Below are 15073 nucleotides of genomic sequence, written 5' to 3' on the forward strand. Positions count from 1 at the left end.
GGTGCCCAGGGTAAGGCTTTTGACTGGTGTCCTCCCTTCAAGCCCTAAACCAGGGAGGGAGGCAAGAATCGGAGCAAGGCCAGGTAAGGACTCTGTAGTCAGTCACTGGAGCTCAGGTCTGCTTCAGTCCTTGCCTCATGTGACTGCCTGTCACCTTAGTTACGCACCCTTTCTAAGCTTCAGTTCCTCAACTGTAAACAGGGATAGCGGGAGGGACGTGCCTCTGGGGTCATGAGGGTCAAGTTAAGATTTTAGGGCTCCTTCTCTACTGCAGCTCTGGTGCCTTTCCACTTTTTTTTTTTTTAATCAGAACAATTTATTCAGGATTGTCATAACAAGTAAATGCATACCTATTGTTTTGGCAGACACTGCCTTATTTTTTTAATTCACCAATTCTACTTCAGAGCAATCCCATTGTTCATTTACTATCAAATTTCTTGAAACATTCTTGTACATTGGATGTTTCTACTTCCTCCATGATGACTCTTCACTCTACTATCATCTGGTTAATGCCCCTCCTACTCTAATGAAAGTTTTCGTTAAGTTCTGTAGTAATCTCTTAATTACCAATCCTTATGGCTTGTTTCTCTCTTCTGTTTTCTAACTTCCAGTATCTCCTAATGCTTCTCACCTTTGCTAGTGGCCTGGAAGTCACTCCTTTCTGGAGGAATTAAAACTAAGGTGGAGGGGTCCCTCTACATTTCTCTTTTTAAGACCCTCTACTCAGTTCTCCAAGGAAAAAGCTGAAACTTTCCTCTGTGACCTTTAGAAAACCCCCATAAAAACCCACACTTTATTTCCTCAGAGGATTGTCACTGTAACTTTTGAGCATCCAAAGGGCCCATTTGGAAGGGAACGTGAGCCAAATGTCCCTGAAATAGAACCACTCTGAGGAGACCAAGGGTGTTGCAGTTTTAACAACTGTTTTCAGTGAGAAACTGTCTTCCAAACTCCATATACACCCCCCCCCCCCCCCCCCGACTCTGAGGTTTAGCAGGAATTGGTGGAAAACAACTTGGAGGAAGTACAGCTGTTCCCTCTGAGGAGCACACATGGGGAAGCCTGGCCGAGGAAGAGGGGGTGTTCCCCGGGTGGTGACATACAGCATTCCTTTCACTTGAGCCATCCAAGCCTGAGGAGCTGCAGTCTCCCCCTGGGAATATGACATAACCATAGGCGGGAAGGGCCTCACAAAAACACACTGGTGTCCACACATCCTTCTCCAAAGGAAACCCCTTCCCATCCTGTGGGCAAGAAATCCCCTGTCTGCAGAGGCTCGAATGCCACCCTGTCTCCGGCCGGACAAAGAGCCAAAGTCAGCAAGCGATCTGATAGGATGTGTTTATATTTACATGGTACATTTTAAAGCAATGGCTACATTGGTCATACATATTAGAAACCATAAAAAAAAGTTAAGAACTAAAATGTACATCATACACTTGTATATATATTTTTACACAGAGGTAAAAAGGGTTATTATAAAAAATCAATACAACAGGATTTTTAGTATACAGGTAAAGAATGAATTATGCTTCAGGCACTTTAATTTGTTAATGTGAGCAAATAGCTTCGGGGAGGGGGGGGGAAGCTTCCAAACAGACAATCTTTTGGTTAATGTTTTGTTACCACAGATACAAAAATAAAATCTGAATAATTTCTCTCAAATGATTGACGTCAGTATGGCAAAGCTGACTGGGAAAATACTACACACTGTTCAGCTGCAGTGTGGCAATTAGAGAGAGACGTATTTACATAAATGTCCCCATGGCTGTCCTTGTGCCCTTAACCGCTGCCTTCATAAACCAAAATGTATACACGCGGAGGAAGATTTACTAGCATAATTCCCAAAGGGGTGGAAAAGGACAAGAAAGGTGAGGGAAGATAGAAACAAACAACTAAACAGAGACAACAAACAAAAAGCGGCTGGGAGATGTGTATTCTTACTGAAATAAATAGGGGCACTTGAACTGAGGTCTAACGAAACATACATTAGTGTTGTGCTTTGTAGAGAGGAGACCTTGAGGAAGACCCTGAGGCAACACCTTAGGGTGGGGGGGAAGATGGTCTCGACAACGTGTGGAGGCTGGCTGAGGTTTTCTAGATGTTGTCCAGGCAGGGACGTGGGTCTCTTTTCTTCTCTCACCAGATTGACAGCTCTCTGCTCGTTTTCCAGACTGAAAGGCCCAAACCAGTCACTCCGATAAATGAAAACGTCTACCAACTAGCTCATAAGCACAGTGGATATTTACACTGATGATCTGACTAAAGAAACGTGACAGGCTCTCAAGATGAACTGAAAATATTCCCATGAAGGTAAGCGTAACTAGCACTTTCCCAGTATGATTGGCAGACTGGAAAAAAGTCCCTTTCCTTGAAGTCTGATGTCCTGGGTGCATTGGGGGGGGAGTGGGGAGTGGGGAGCGAGGGATCAGGCCATGCCCCCGGCTGGCATGTTACCACAGAAAGATCATGGCAGGAAGAACGGCCAGCATTGACAAGCCTGCCCCCGCGCCCCCATGCTCTCCACGATGATCTGATTGTACTATGCTAGGTACAAGTAACCACTCTTCACTTTTCTTCTTTCTGCCCTAAGAAGATTTGGCTATTCCTGGCAATAGATTAGAAAAATAATATTTTCCAGCTAATTAGAAGCCTCCTATGTGGCAAGGCGACAGGTAGACCCAGCCTGCTGAACTAACCATCTGTGCACACAAAGTGGCAAGTCTAGGTTTGGAGTTGCAGGAGAAAGACACTTAGGCATTGGAAGGGTTTTTACATATGGCCTTGTTTTTTCCCCAAGTATAAATGAATTTGGTGATGTGAAATTGAGTTCAAAATGAAAACAAAAACAAAAACCCACAAACAAAATGCTACCCACCACTCTTCAAATTTATGACATTTAAAAACCCCCCCCCCCCCCGTTAATAGAAAATAGCCAGTGTGTATATTCGGGGGGAAGCTCTTGTCATTTTATTTACCACAACCTTAGTGTTTCTCAACTGAAACTTGTTCAGAGAACACTGTGAAGAGAGTATTTGGTTTGCAAAACCATGAGCAAAATTTCTTACTTCTTTAGCGTTTCTAATATTGCTAAAGTTTTAGAAGTGGTGGCGACATAAATGTAAAAAGTTCTACCTTAGGGGGCACTGGGGAGGCTCAGAGAAACCTGAAATCCCCTTTCTAGCCCTGGCCCGAGAAGATGTGATGCAGTTTAAGGAATTTTCCTGATTCTCACAAGTTAATCTGAAGTTAAGGCTCGATTCTCAGTCTTTTTACAGGTGAATGTTTTGCATCGTGAATAACTGACAGATTCTGGGGAGGAGGGGCAGAAAATGATCAGGGGCTTGAGATAGAAATTGCAGCTTACATGGGAAATTTGGCTTTAAAAAAGTTAAAGCGATCTTGTTTTGTTGTACAAGTTTGTTAACCAGCTCACCTCCTATACATAATAACTGACTGCAGGTTAAAATACTTCTGGTTGGGTTTCATCATTTTGACATCACATTTCCGCAGGAACGCGATGGTACTAGTGTTAGCAACAGGTTAAGCTGAACCAAGAGAAAAAAGTCTTCTATGCTCTTGGAAACACCAACTATAAAACCCACCCAAAATCAGCAGTTCCGACTGCAGGCGCCTTTGAACTGGAAGAGGTGGGGAGAAGAGGCAGGAAATCAACACAGGTAGAAGACAGCTTGATTACAGATTGTTAATAATACACGCGAGTCTATGTAGGATTCCTTTCGTTAGAACACTGTGTGTGTCACATGGATGGATGGGGGGAGTGCAGAGTCCACCAGGCAGGTTCCCAGGCTGGAATGGCGCCTCCAGGTCCCAGGGAGCAGGGGAGAAGATGAGAGTGTGTAGGAGACAAGTCCCCTTGCGGCTGTGGGTGGGGGCGGGGGAGGGGGAACACCGAGTCACACGGCCGCTTTGTGCTTCCCCCCACAGCACCTGCACATCACTCCACAGTGGTAGCAGGCCCGAAGGGGCAGGTAACAGCACATACAGGGGGCCAATAAAGACAAGGCAATAAGAGCCATCCACCGGAGGCAAAACTTCTCGTCGCTAGTGTCGCACGAGCAGGGGTCTGTATAGTCGCCCTCGGGGTCCGACATACAGTGATAGAGCATGCTGTCCGCACACCACATACAGCTCACCCGGCGGATGCAAGTTCTCACGGAGTCGGGCGCGTCCTGGCAGCGGCCCCTCCGGTTCTCCTCGTGGTTGAACATGTCCCTGCAGTACTCACACCGGGAGCGCTCCCCGTCCTCCTTCCGCCACCGGGACTTGCCCCGCGAGGGCTGCGTCTTGATCACACCGCCCCCGCGCCCTTTGGGGTCCTCGCCGAGGACAAAGTCCGAGGAGTCCACGTAGGGGTAGTTGTAGTCATGCTTGGGGACCTCGCCCTTGGCGAAGCGCACGTAGGAGTCCGCGTCCTCCGAGGGGTCCAGGTGCTTGCCCCTGACGGGCGCGTGCCGGTAGTCCTCGTAGCCGGTCATCCAGATTTTCTCCCGCGGGTTGATGCGCACAATCTCCTCGTCGTCTTCCGGGAAGCTCACCTGGCGGTACGGCCTTGGCATGGGCTGCCCCAGGAGAGAGGAGACAGAATTTTACAACAGTGGCAAAAAATAAATAAAATAAAAAAATCCAGTATACACCTTTCACCTTGACAAAGGCATTTCTTGAAGAAACTGACCCATCCTGTAATTACTATCATGTGAGTCAAAAATGTATTTAAAATTGTGAGTCTCAATCCATTTCTGGGTCAGGAAATCAAGTTTAATGGGTTGAGACCAGCTTTCCCCAGCTTTTTGTTCAAATATTACCGTATATAGGAGAAAGTGTGCACATCTCAAGGCCAGAGTATGAATTTTCAGGAGCTGGACACCCCCAGATCAAGCAGCAGGAGGTAAGAGGCCTCCTAGGGCGCCCCCACCTCTCTTTCACTTACCACCCACCCCTAAAGTGACTGTGAGCACTAGCCTGATTTCCAGCAGCTTAGATTAAAAAAAAAAACACCAAAAACTAAAGATTTTATTGGGGAATTGGGGGAGGGGAACAGACAAGTTGCTGTCCTTTTGTTCTTCAGTCTAGCTGTGGAGGATGTTGCTTCACTGGCCCATGTTGGTATCATCATTGCGCTCTTCCTGGCTGAGGCAGATCGGCCACCGGCCACTGGACGGCCACTCAGGGCAGCTCTTGGCAGCTCAACACCAGCTGCTGGCCACTCACGCTGGCTGCTGGCCACACACGGTAGCTTATGGCAGCCCACTGCAGCAGGGGCTGCAGCCTACGCCGTCGCCGGTGACTCACGGCAGCCCAGCTCCAGGTTGAGCTGTTGTTCACCATCTTAGCTGTAGAGGGCGCAGTGTCACTGGCCTCCATGTGGAATCCGAACCGGGGCCCTGCTGCTCAGAGCTGGTGTCCCAAACCAGCTCTTAACCAATGCGCCACTTGGCCGGCCCTTCGATTAGTTTTGCCAGGTTTTGTATGGTATATTCTCTTTTTTAAGACCAGTTCCCCCCCACACCCATTGAAACAGACAAATACTGGAGTGCAGTGCATGTTATAAGGTAAGTACTTTTTTCATTACCTACGTGTATATAATATATGCACCCTTAGCCACAATATAAAATGCATTTCTCACTGTGGGTCATGTTCAAAAACGCAAAAGGGGATACCAGGAACTATAAGGCTCACAAGAACTCTTGTAATCTGGATGGGAAGATAAAAGGCTGCGTAAGGAAAGGGTAAGGGTGCAGGCTCCAGAGGCCGACTGCCTGGGGTCAAATCCTGCCAGGATCTCACAGACTGTGAGTGGCAGAGCTGGAACCTGAGCCCAGGCAGGCCAGGCCCAGAGCTATCCCCGCTAGCCTTCGAAGCCCAACTGCATTCTCCCTTCGGCAGAAGAGACATCTCTGCAGGTAGTCCCGCTACGGTTTACAACAGCGCCTTGTCTGGGGGGGGGGGTGCAGGCGAGCAGGTAACATAGATTAGCCTGCCTTGCACAGAACATCTCAGCTGTGGTTGAGAATAAGATTTTCCACCTTAGAAGTCCTTTAGGAATGAAGGCTGTTTAAGGGGGTGAAGAGCATGGCTCTGAGCGAACCCACTGGAGTTCAAATTTGGGCTGTGGAATTGACTAGCAAATCGTTAGGCCTCAGACTCAGCCCTATCAAACTGCATAGGGCTGTTGTGAGAAACAACAAGAATCTACGCAGTGTCAGCACAGAGCCTGCCACACAGGATGTGCTTTATACCTGTTGTCATTGTTATTATCATTATAATAGTTGTAAAATTTTTACATGATAGAGTAATTCACTGCTCACCAGACCCTGAGCTCCCTGAGGGCAGAGTCCCGTCTCACACACTTTGCCCTCCTTCCTGTCAGACTCTTGACATCAGAGTTTTCTGGACTTTGGAAACTCACAATCCTATAGGATGTCAAATCAAATCTTGGCAGCTGTCACAGGCTTTGCTAATTTTTTATTTTGCAAAGCAAGAGTAAAAAAATCAGTCTCCATCTACTGCTATGATAATGTGATCTTTAAAAAAAAAAACCATTTGAATGCCAAAATATTAGGAAGCATACAATAAAGTGATTTTTTAAAAAAAAAGTCCTGTAAATCTAGCTTTATGTTAACTGTGCTCCGTTTTTGGCTTTTCAAAGTAGACTAGTGGCCACAGCACCCTACACCGGCACCAGACCATGCCCCACGGCTTGGGAACCTGCTCTGCAAAACAGCCGCTTAGTAAATATTTGTTGAATTACTGAAATTCCAGACTCCAGCTCCATCTCCCCGAGCAAGCCTGAGCCTGCAGCCCGAGGTGCCCGGGTGCACAGGCCAAGTGTGCAGCTTTCTTCAGTGCTGGCTGTGGCTCTGTGCTCTCATGCAACTAAGAGGCCCTTCGGACAGAGGGACACAGGAGGTGGCTGGGCACCCGGGTGAGCACAGACTTGTATTTGAATCTTGTTCTACCAGGGACTCTAAGCCTCAGCTTCCTCATCTGTAAACTGGGGCTACCAAGGACTAGCATGGTGGGGCAGTTTGTGAGGATTTGATGAGATAAAGCACAGAGGGTTTACCAGGTGTCTGGCACACAGAAAACTCTGAGTAAGGGCGAACTGCCACCGCCACCTTCCATATGGGGTCGGGTGGGACAGAGTCGAGCAGAAGAGGCCTGGGCTGGGTGAGAGGAAGGAGGCCATCTCAGAATTGGGAACCATCCACCCCGATGACTCCAGAGGAGTGATTCTGCTGCTCACCTGTTCGAGGTGATAGTGGTCCATGGGGTATGGGTCGTGGAGGTGGCCCAGGGTATAAATCCTCCGGGACTCACAGGCTGTGGGAGAGGAGATTGTCCGAGTAGGTTGTTCCCTCTTCTGAGAAGAGTTAGAAGAACTATCTGTAGCTGTCTGTTTAGAGGGAGGTAACCAAGAGTTAATTTAAAAAACAAACAAACACAAAAATAAAAACCAAACCCACACACCAAAGCCTAACATGCCATTTACCCCAACTTGTGGCATCTTGCTGAACGTCCCAAAAGCTTCAGTTGATCCTGGCTGTGGGAGGTGGGAGGGTCCTCGAAGGGCAAGATTGCCTAAACATGATGTGGCCAGCTCGATGGGCAGGGAGACCCAGTCACCAGACCCTGGAAAGTTGGGTTTGTTTTCTCTAATGTGGGAGCAGCAACCAGGTTTTGGGGGAAGGGCTCACTAATCTTTGAGTTGGAGGCAGACTTTGGGGTTCACTTTAAACTGCGAGCAAAATGGATGACTGCACAGAGGGATAAAGGCCACCATCTGTGGAGGATGAGTGCACAGCTGTTTTCCCAGTAGAGGTGACAAGTTCAGACTGGGGGCTCCATGACGATGTCTTTGGAAGGTGATCAGATATTGAATGGACTGTGGCCAGAGCACAGGGGGAGCTGCACTCTCTCTTAATAAACCCACCACACAGGTGCTTCATGTCCCCACCTAAGACTTAATGAAGGGGGCCAGGTGATCCCAGGTGATTGTCACTCTCCATAACCACTGCAACCCCCCCACCTCCAAATGAAAAGGTTTTTCTTGTGTCCTATTTCTGGCAAATATCTAGGAACTCCTCCTTGGCTGTTGCTTCTCACTCTCATATTCCCCTTATAGCATGTGCTTATTCATCTCTTTTTATTTTACATGTCTTTTGTTAGTGTCATAAATCCTTTTGGGGGCAAGGCAAGGTTAAAACAAATAGGCTTATAAAAGTTATTTTTACCCCCTTCCCATTCTCATTTATAAAGTAAAAAGTGCTCAGGAAAATGGGACTGCAAGTATTTGGGAAAAAGAAAAGACACTCATTGTGCAACACAACTACTGTTAATTTTAAACAACTTGGTGGACTTGTGCAGCATCCCTTTGGGGACCCAACCCTCCTGGATTTTTCTCTGCAGCGTTTGGTCCAAATGATGTGGGGCTGACACGTGTTTCCAATCCCTCAATCCACAGTGACTAATTTAGACATGGACACATGGTCCTCTCAGGCAATACGGAAAGATTTCTGGCGGAGAGGTCAGAAAAGATGCTGTCTTGATCTCTGAAGTTAAGATCTAAGGTCCCATAAGCCTGGAATCCTGGTGCAGGCACAGGGTAAGAACCTTCAGAAGATGAACTGAAGCAAAACCAAGAGAAGAAGGCCCCCTCCGACGCCATTTGAGCTTCTGGATCCAGTCAAGCCTAAATCCTGATGCACCCTAGGATAGGATGTCCCAGTGATAGGAGCCAACTCCTTTTGGTAACTTCAGCCAGATGTGTCGGGCTCACCACTCGGGTGCCCTTTTTCCTGACCCAGCCCCTCGTCTGTGGCAGCAGTTCCGCCTGCACCACAATCCTGGCCTCTCCTGGCCCTTGTTATCCTCTCCACACGGGTGGCGTGGAGCTGGTGTGCAGTCTGCTCCGTCCCTCCTCTGCCTCTTGGGAGCCACCCAAGTGGCAAACAGCAGTGCTGGCCGTGTTCTTGGGACAGTGCGGCTGGTCCACTTGGTGGTCGAGGGCCTGCCCCTCCCCCCTCAATTGGTTCAGAACCCAGATTAGGAAGAATTACTGTTCACCTCTTAAATCCTAGTTACTGGAAGAGACCCAACTGATCCCCAAGAATTTTTACTTTCTTCCAAACTCCGCTCCTCCTCCTCCTCTCACCCACCCTCCCTCGCCTTATGTCCCTGGAGGTACGGCACCTCCGCCCTCTTTTAACACATGGGTGGCTGTCAATTAAACAGAACAGAACCAAGAACTCTTACTAGCCTCACACTGTGCGAGTACCTACGATGTGCCAGGCCCTGGCTGCATGTGAACACGGTTGTAGGTACAGTTCCCATACACAGGGAACCATGGCAGGCAGCCTCTGTAGAGCTGGGTTGAAATGCAGCCCCTGACCAAGCCCAGTCGGATTCCAATACCCCACATTGCTGCTTCTCAAGCTCAGGAGAGCGCGTTTCAGGGCCTGGTCTGAGAGGTGTTTGGTTGAGATGAACATAAACACAACTTCTCCACGTAAGAAGGTGCACCCAGCTTGATACAAACCCAGGAGATAAGGGGATGGTGTCTCACTGTACAAAGGTTTCTAAAGATCTCAATAAATACTTTCTGAATGAGCAGATAAGTGTGTGATTCAAAGCTCAAGGGTTAAATTCTTGTCCACCACCCATGTGGCACTCATCCTTGAGGTTAGACGCACTCAGTATTTAGTTCTCAGAAACCACTCAACACATCATGGTCACCAGTGTGTTAGTCAGCTGTTCACCCTCGTCCTCCCCGTGTGCAGGTTCACAGTGTGTAGGAAGTCATTCTGAGAAATGAGGCACACCCACTTTTCCTAGTATTCCCGGGCCACTGAGAAACATCACATCTTATGCACCCACCCGACCTCCCCAGCCCCAAACAGCCTCCTTCCGCTGCACAGAGTCAGCAGAGGTCTCCTGCAAAGCTTCCTGGACATTGTCAGAGAACAGGAGACTGAGAAAGGCCTTTCATTATGTCCTGATCTAATGATGGATTTGTACAGAAGAGCAAGAAGGCCAGAAAACTTCAAGGCATGACCACAGTACCCCTTGGGGCAGGTCCGGCCTGGCCTGGCCCACAGCCTCCCCTGCCAAACTGCTCTGTGTTGGTCCAGACTTGAAAGGAGCGCATGCAACAGGCTCCATCGGAAGCTGAGGCTTATTTCAGGTCTACACTATCAGAGAAATCTTGCAAAGTGGTGAGTGTGACCTACAAACAAAAGGAAGGTACCATCAGGGCATCTCCAGCAACAGCGAGGGGAAACACCCAGCCACACGCACCTCTGACCCGCTTTCTCTAACGCTGCTTATGGTTTCCTCACACAGCCGGAGGAAATCAGCCCGCTAAGCTATGCACACATGCACGCACACACCAACACACATTCTCAAGCAAGATTCTTGAACATGTTATTTGTGTGCTAATTAATGAGCTAATGACACCTACCAACTACCAATCTGACAGCTTCACCTTCAACTCAGAAAGACTAGCTGCATTTTAAACTCATTGTGCTCTCTGGAGGGTATCTTTAAGCTGCTGCGGGTTCAAGCTGAAGAACAAAAGAGGAGGTCCTCTGCAGATACTCTGAGCTTGGGGACCTCAGGCTCCTAGAAGAGGCGGCTTTGGCAACAGGCTTCCCTGTGTCTGTGTCTGGAGAGAGCAGTCAGAGTGAGCCTTCAGTGCTGCCCGTGAGGACAGCAAGGCTTAGCAATGCCATTGACTCGTGGGAGGTCTCCTGCACTGTGATGCAGTGAGCAACAGCCATTGCCACCTGCAAATGTACCCTCCTAAACTCGACTCTGGGTTTGGCTTTCACTGATGCAATGTCAGTGCCCACGATTAAGATGTCCAGTTAAGAAGTTTGCAACTTAAGATGAGGCACTGAACAACAGAAATGTAATAGAGTATCATAATGTTAAATAACAGGGTCTGAGCTCAGGCAGCTGGGACGTGAACCATTCTCGGCTCATTTTAAGTTGTGTGATTTTGGTCAAGTTAACCTCTAACTCCAAGCTAACCTTATCTCCAGCTTTGACATCTGCAGAATGGGAGCTAAAACCATCCTCAGAGTTGCTGGGTAAATGAAATGAGATGAAACATTTCCATTGTCTAAACTGTTACAGCTGATTACAGAAAACTTACTGATTCTGTTTCTGGTTGCTTTGCTTAACACCTTATGAAACTTCAAATACTTTATCCAGTGACTCGCAGGATTTACCTTAGAAAATCGTATCTCCCACAAAAGATGGACTGGTCTGTTTTCCTATACTTACACCTTCTTTTTCTTGTCTTGTTGCAATTTTTGCCAGGGCTTCCAGCAAGATGTAGAAAAACAGGTGACAGTGGCCCTGCTTGTCTTGACTTTAACGTGACAACTTCTAATGCTTCTCTGTTAAAATATATTTCTTGATAACTGGAGTGATTGTAAAGTGAAGTTCCAGAAGTTTCCTTGTATTCTAGATTGCTAAGGTTTCTTACCAAAAGATATTAGATGTCACCAGATGTTTTTTCTGTATCTATTGAGATGCTGACATAGTCTTTTACCTTTAATTTGTTTTATTAACGTATGACTCAACAATATAAACCATCTTTGTATGCCTGGAATATACTCCACAGGGCTTTCATTAAATTTGTTTTACAAATATTTGATGCGATTTGTTAATATTTTACTTAGAAACTTTGTATTTAGATTCATAAGTGAGCTTGGCTTCTCTTTTTCTCTACCTGAGCTTTCCTTGCCCAGTTTCATAGTGGGGTTAGGCTAGGATTACACACTGAGCTAGGTAGGCAGCTTTCTACCTTTAGTTCGGAACAATATCTATAACATGGGAGTTGTGTTTCTTAACCGCCTAAGTTTGGTCCTTTTTTTTTTTTTTTTGGTCCCTTTTTAAAGGGCAGACCTTTGAGTACATTTTCAAATGTCTATGGGCACTGTAAAAACTCTAGTTAGAAGCTTTGTGTGACCTGGTCCTGAAGCTCTTTAAAAGTGCAGTAAGCTGAGACAAGACCTTGATAAGGAAGAACAGAGAGAAAGAACAGGAGGGTGAGAAAAGAAAAAGAAGAGAGGTGGAAGTTAAGAGTCAGAGGGTACTGAGACGAAAGAGTGGGCACTGCCAACCTTAAAAACACAACAGAGCCATGACCAGCCTGACCAAATCCACCCTATTGTAGCACAAACATCCATCCCTTCCCTGAAGGGTATTTGGGTTTGGGCTGGGTGCTTTGTGATATGTGGTTACAGACACAGAAGGTGACATGGGCAGGAGGCAAAGCCGGGGGCTTCTCTGAGGAGGAGCATTCTAGATGGATGGACAACCTTGACCAAGGCCCAGAGGAAGAAAAAGCGAGGCCCAAGTGTATCAGTGAACATCTGATAAACTTCAAAAAGAGTAAGCTTCCAATGGCTGGACTCTGCAGACATAAGTGTACTTATTGTTTTGAGAATTCAGATATTTCCTATAATTCTCCAGAATTTAACAACAAATGAGAGGAAAACCATGGAACTTCAAAAGTTGATAACAGGGCCAGCCGAGTGGCTCAGTTGGTTAAGAGCTCGCTCAAGAGTTTGTGCTCTGAGCAACAGCGGTTAGAGTCCCAGCCCGAGCTGAGCAGCCGCTGAGCTGCCAACAGGTGGCAGAATGGCTCAGCTTTAAAAAAAAAAAAGGTTGATAACAGACGTTTCTTTTGAATAATTGACTTCAGTGTTATGCTATCCTGACAATAAATCAAAATCTGAAGTACAAAACACACTGGGCTGAGGCTGCCTGTCCCCAGGTGAGTGCTGGCTGGCTTGGGTGGGAATGGGTCTGAATGGAGAAAGGAGACTAGAAGATCAATGCCTGGGGCTGGCTCCCTCCTTGGAATGGGCATATTTTGTAAACTATGCTTTCTTACTCTTGGAAACTTGGCTATTCTTCTCTGTCCTCCCGAATATCCTAGCAAAGTTTACCTGGAAATTCTTAGAGGAACATGCATCTGTTCACTGCCCTGGGGCCAGGAATGAGCCTTCTTCATTCGGAAGGCCAACCTCTTCGACCAAGAAGCTTAGGGAGGGAGTGAAAGAACTGAGGCCAGATCAGCTGAGGAGGACGTTTGCTTCAATTCAGTTACCTATCCTGGGATCAAATCCTGACAGGACCAAGGGCTTCTGGGGGCATTCAGGGTGGGTCAGACTAAGCATTACAAAGTGAAACAAGTGTTTTTAGGACTATGTGCACCCCTTCAACTCCCCTGGGTTTTTCTGCTAAATCTTTGGGTTTTTTGCAAAAGGGGGTGGAGGTAGAAAACAAAGGCGGTGGGCAGCTGGCAGACAGTGGCTTTGGGAGAGAAAGGGGTGCCCTGGGCTGTTTTTTCAAGGGCACTTGGACTTGTTGAGGGGCACCTGGTTTACAGCTTTCTGGAGCAGGGCACTTGCTGAGGACATCAGTGAGATTCTGAGAAGGCTGGCACTGTCAATTTCCTCCTCCCTCTGGGGATGGAGACAAATGGGATGAACCCCACCTCCAGAGAGACAAGCAAACAAGTACAGCCATTTCATCGTCTGTGCCACAGGATGTATGTCAAATATACCTCAATAAATAAATAAAATAAAGTCATCACTATACCCCCTGAAAAAAAACAAAAAAAACAAAGAGCCACAGGATTAATTCAGATGATTAAGTAGAATTTCTGCCCTGCCCATAGATGCTGCTGAGATTCTGAATTTTTTAAGCTGGCTTACTGGTAGTTATGACCACAATTTGTATTATTTTTACTGCAATCCACACTCCAAATAGATCTCAACAGCTGATGCAACCAAAGCAATATTCAATATTCTTCCTATTGCAAGGGCTTCTCGTTTTTTTTAAAAAAGTATGTACACACACAGGCACTATACATAAGTATACATCCTTCCTCTCTACCCCGGGCTGGGAGACCAGACTGATCACATAAAAGTCTGGGCTGCTTCTGCCTCTCAGGACACAGTAAACTGGGCAGCTAGTGCCTCAAAGGCTCCTGGCTCAGGTGGTTCAGATGAGCTGTTTCGAACTCTTCAGCAAAGCACTTCTTTCCCACAGTATCTACCAGACCGGCAGGCCTGTGGTAAACAGGAAGTTGTCACCCATTTTGTCAACAGGTCTTTGGGAACAGGTAGCACTAGCTCACCAGTCCCAAGGGCCAACACTGGTTCCAGGTGTCCTGTTTCCAAGAGGCAAGCAGAGCAGGAAATTAACATGCTCTTTTATGGCTTCAGCTAGCAGGCAGTTTGGGTCTAAGAGGCAGCAGCTGCAGCCGGGGGAGAGAGAACTTTGTCCTAGTAAAGGGCATTATCCTCTTGGGGACCCAGAGGATAGGTAAAGTGGGCATTCTTTCACTGGGGGTGAGGGACATGGGGGGACGGGGACACACACCCAACAAAGATGAAATTCCCACACATTAAAAAAAAGTTTTATGTTTTTAAATGTTGAGCTTAGGTAAAATTTTCATATGAAAGGAAATTACTCTGAGAAGCCCACAGCTTAGCTTCACTGGCAAGGCTGAGGGCTGGGTGCAGGAAGGCTGGGTTTCAGGTAACCCTGAATATGTACTCTGTATGAATTAGTAAAATGGAAATAATAGTGTCCTACTATCCACAGCTTAAAAAGATGAGATGATATATGTGTAAATGAAGAAAGACACAAGTGGGAGGGTTAGCAAAATGCCATTGGGCTTCTGAAATTGAGAGCATTTCAAAGCTTTTGTTTGAGCCTTAGCATTTAATTGCTTTAATTAAGCCTCTGTAAGGTATTACATGTTAAATAAAAAGATCCTCCTCTTACTATGTAATGTGAGCTTGATAACTGTCACTTAGAAGATAAAGCAGCTCCCATCCATCTTCTGAGGCCTTCCACGCCACCCCTGCAGTGCTGCCCCGACAAACATTTTTGCTTTTTTTAATAAACCACCCTTTTTAATCACCATAGATCAGTTTCACTAAACTTTATAGAAGTAATTTACATTTGCAACCTATTTTCCCTTCACTTATCCTTGCCCATTCCACTCTAACCCAATGCCTTAATT

The 15073-nt window shown here is 46.8% G+C and overlaps 1 protein-coding gene across 3 annotated transcripts in view; it reads right to left on the bottom strand.

The window, feature by feature from the left end:
• Positions 1-1327: 1327 nt before the first annotated feature.
• The window catches only part of SPRED2 (sprouty related EVH1 domain containing 2), a 116683-nt gene continuing 102937 nt past the window's right edge, over positions 1328-15073 (bottom strand). For all 3 annotated transcript variants that reach the window (XM_019635545.1, XM_019635552.1, XM_019635559.1), the window contains exons 5-6: positions 7268-7417; positions 1328-4583 (exon numbers count right to left, since the gene is read on the bottom strand). In XM_019635545.1, coding sequence (XP_019491090.1) covers positions 3918-4583; positions 7268-7417 — 816 coding nt within the window. In that variant the 3' untranslated portion in view covers positions 1328-3917. The remainder of the gene's footprint in view (positions 4584-7267; positions 7418-15073) is intronic.

Source organism: Hipposideros armiger, unplaced genomic scaffold (assembly GCF_001890085.2).
Source record: "Hipposideros armiger isolate ML-2016 unplaced genomic scaffold, ASM189008v1 scaffold_2, whole genome shotgun sequence".
NCBI lineage: Eukaryota > Metazoa > Chordata > Mammalia > Chiroptera > Hipposideridae > Hipposideros > Hipposideros armiger.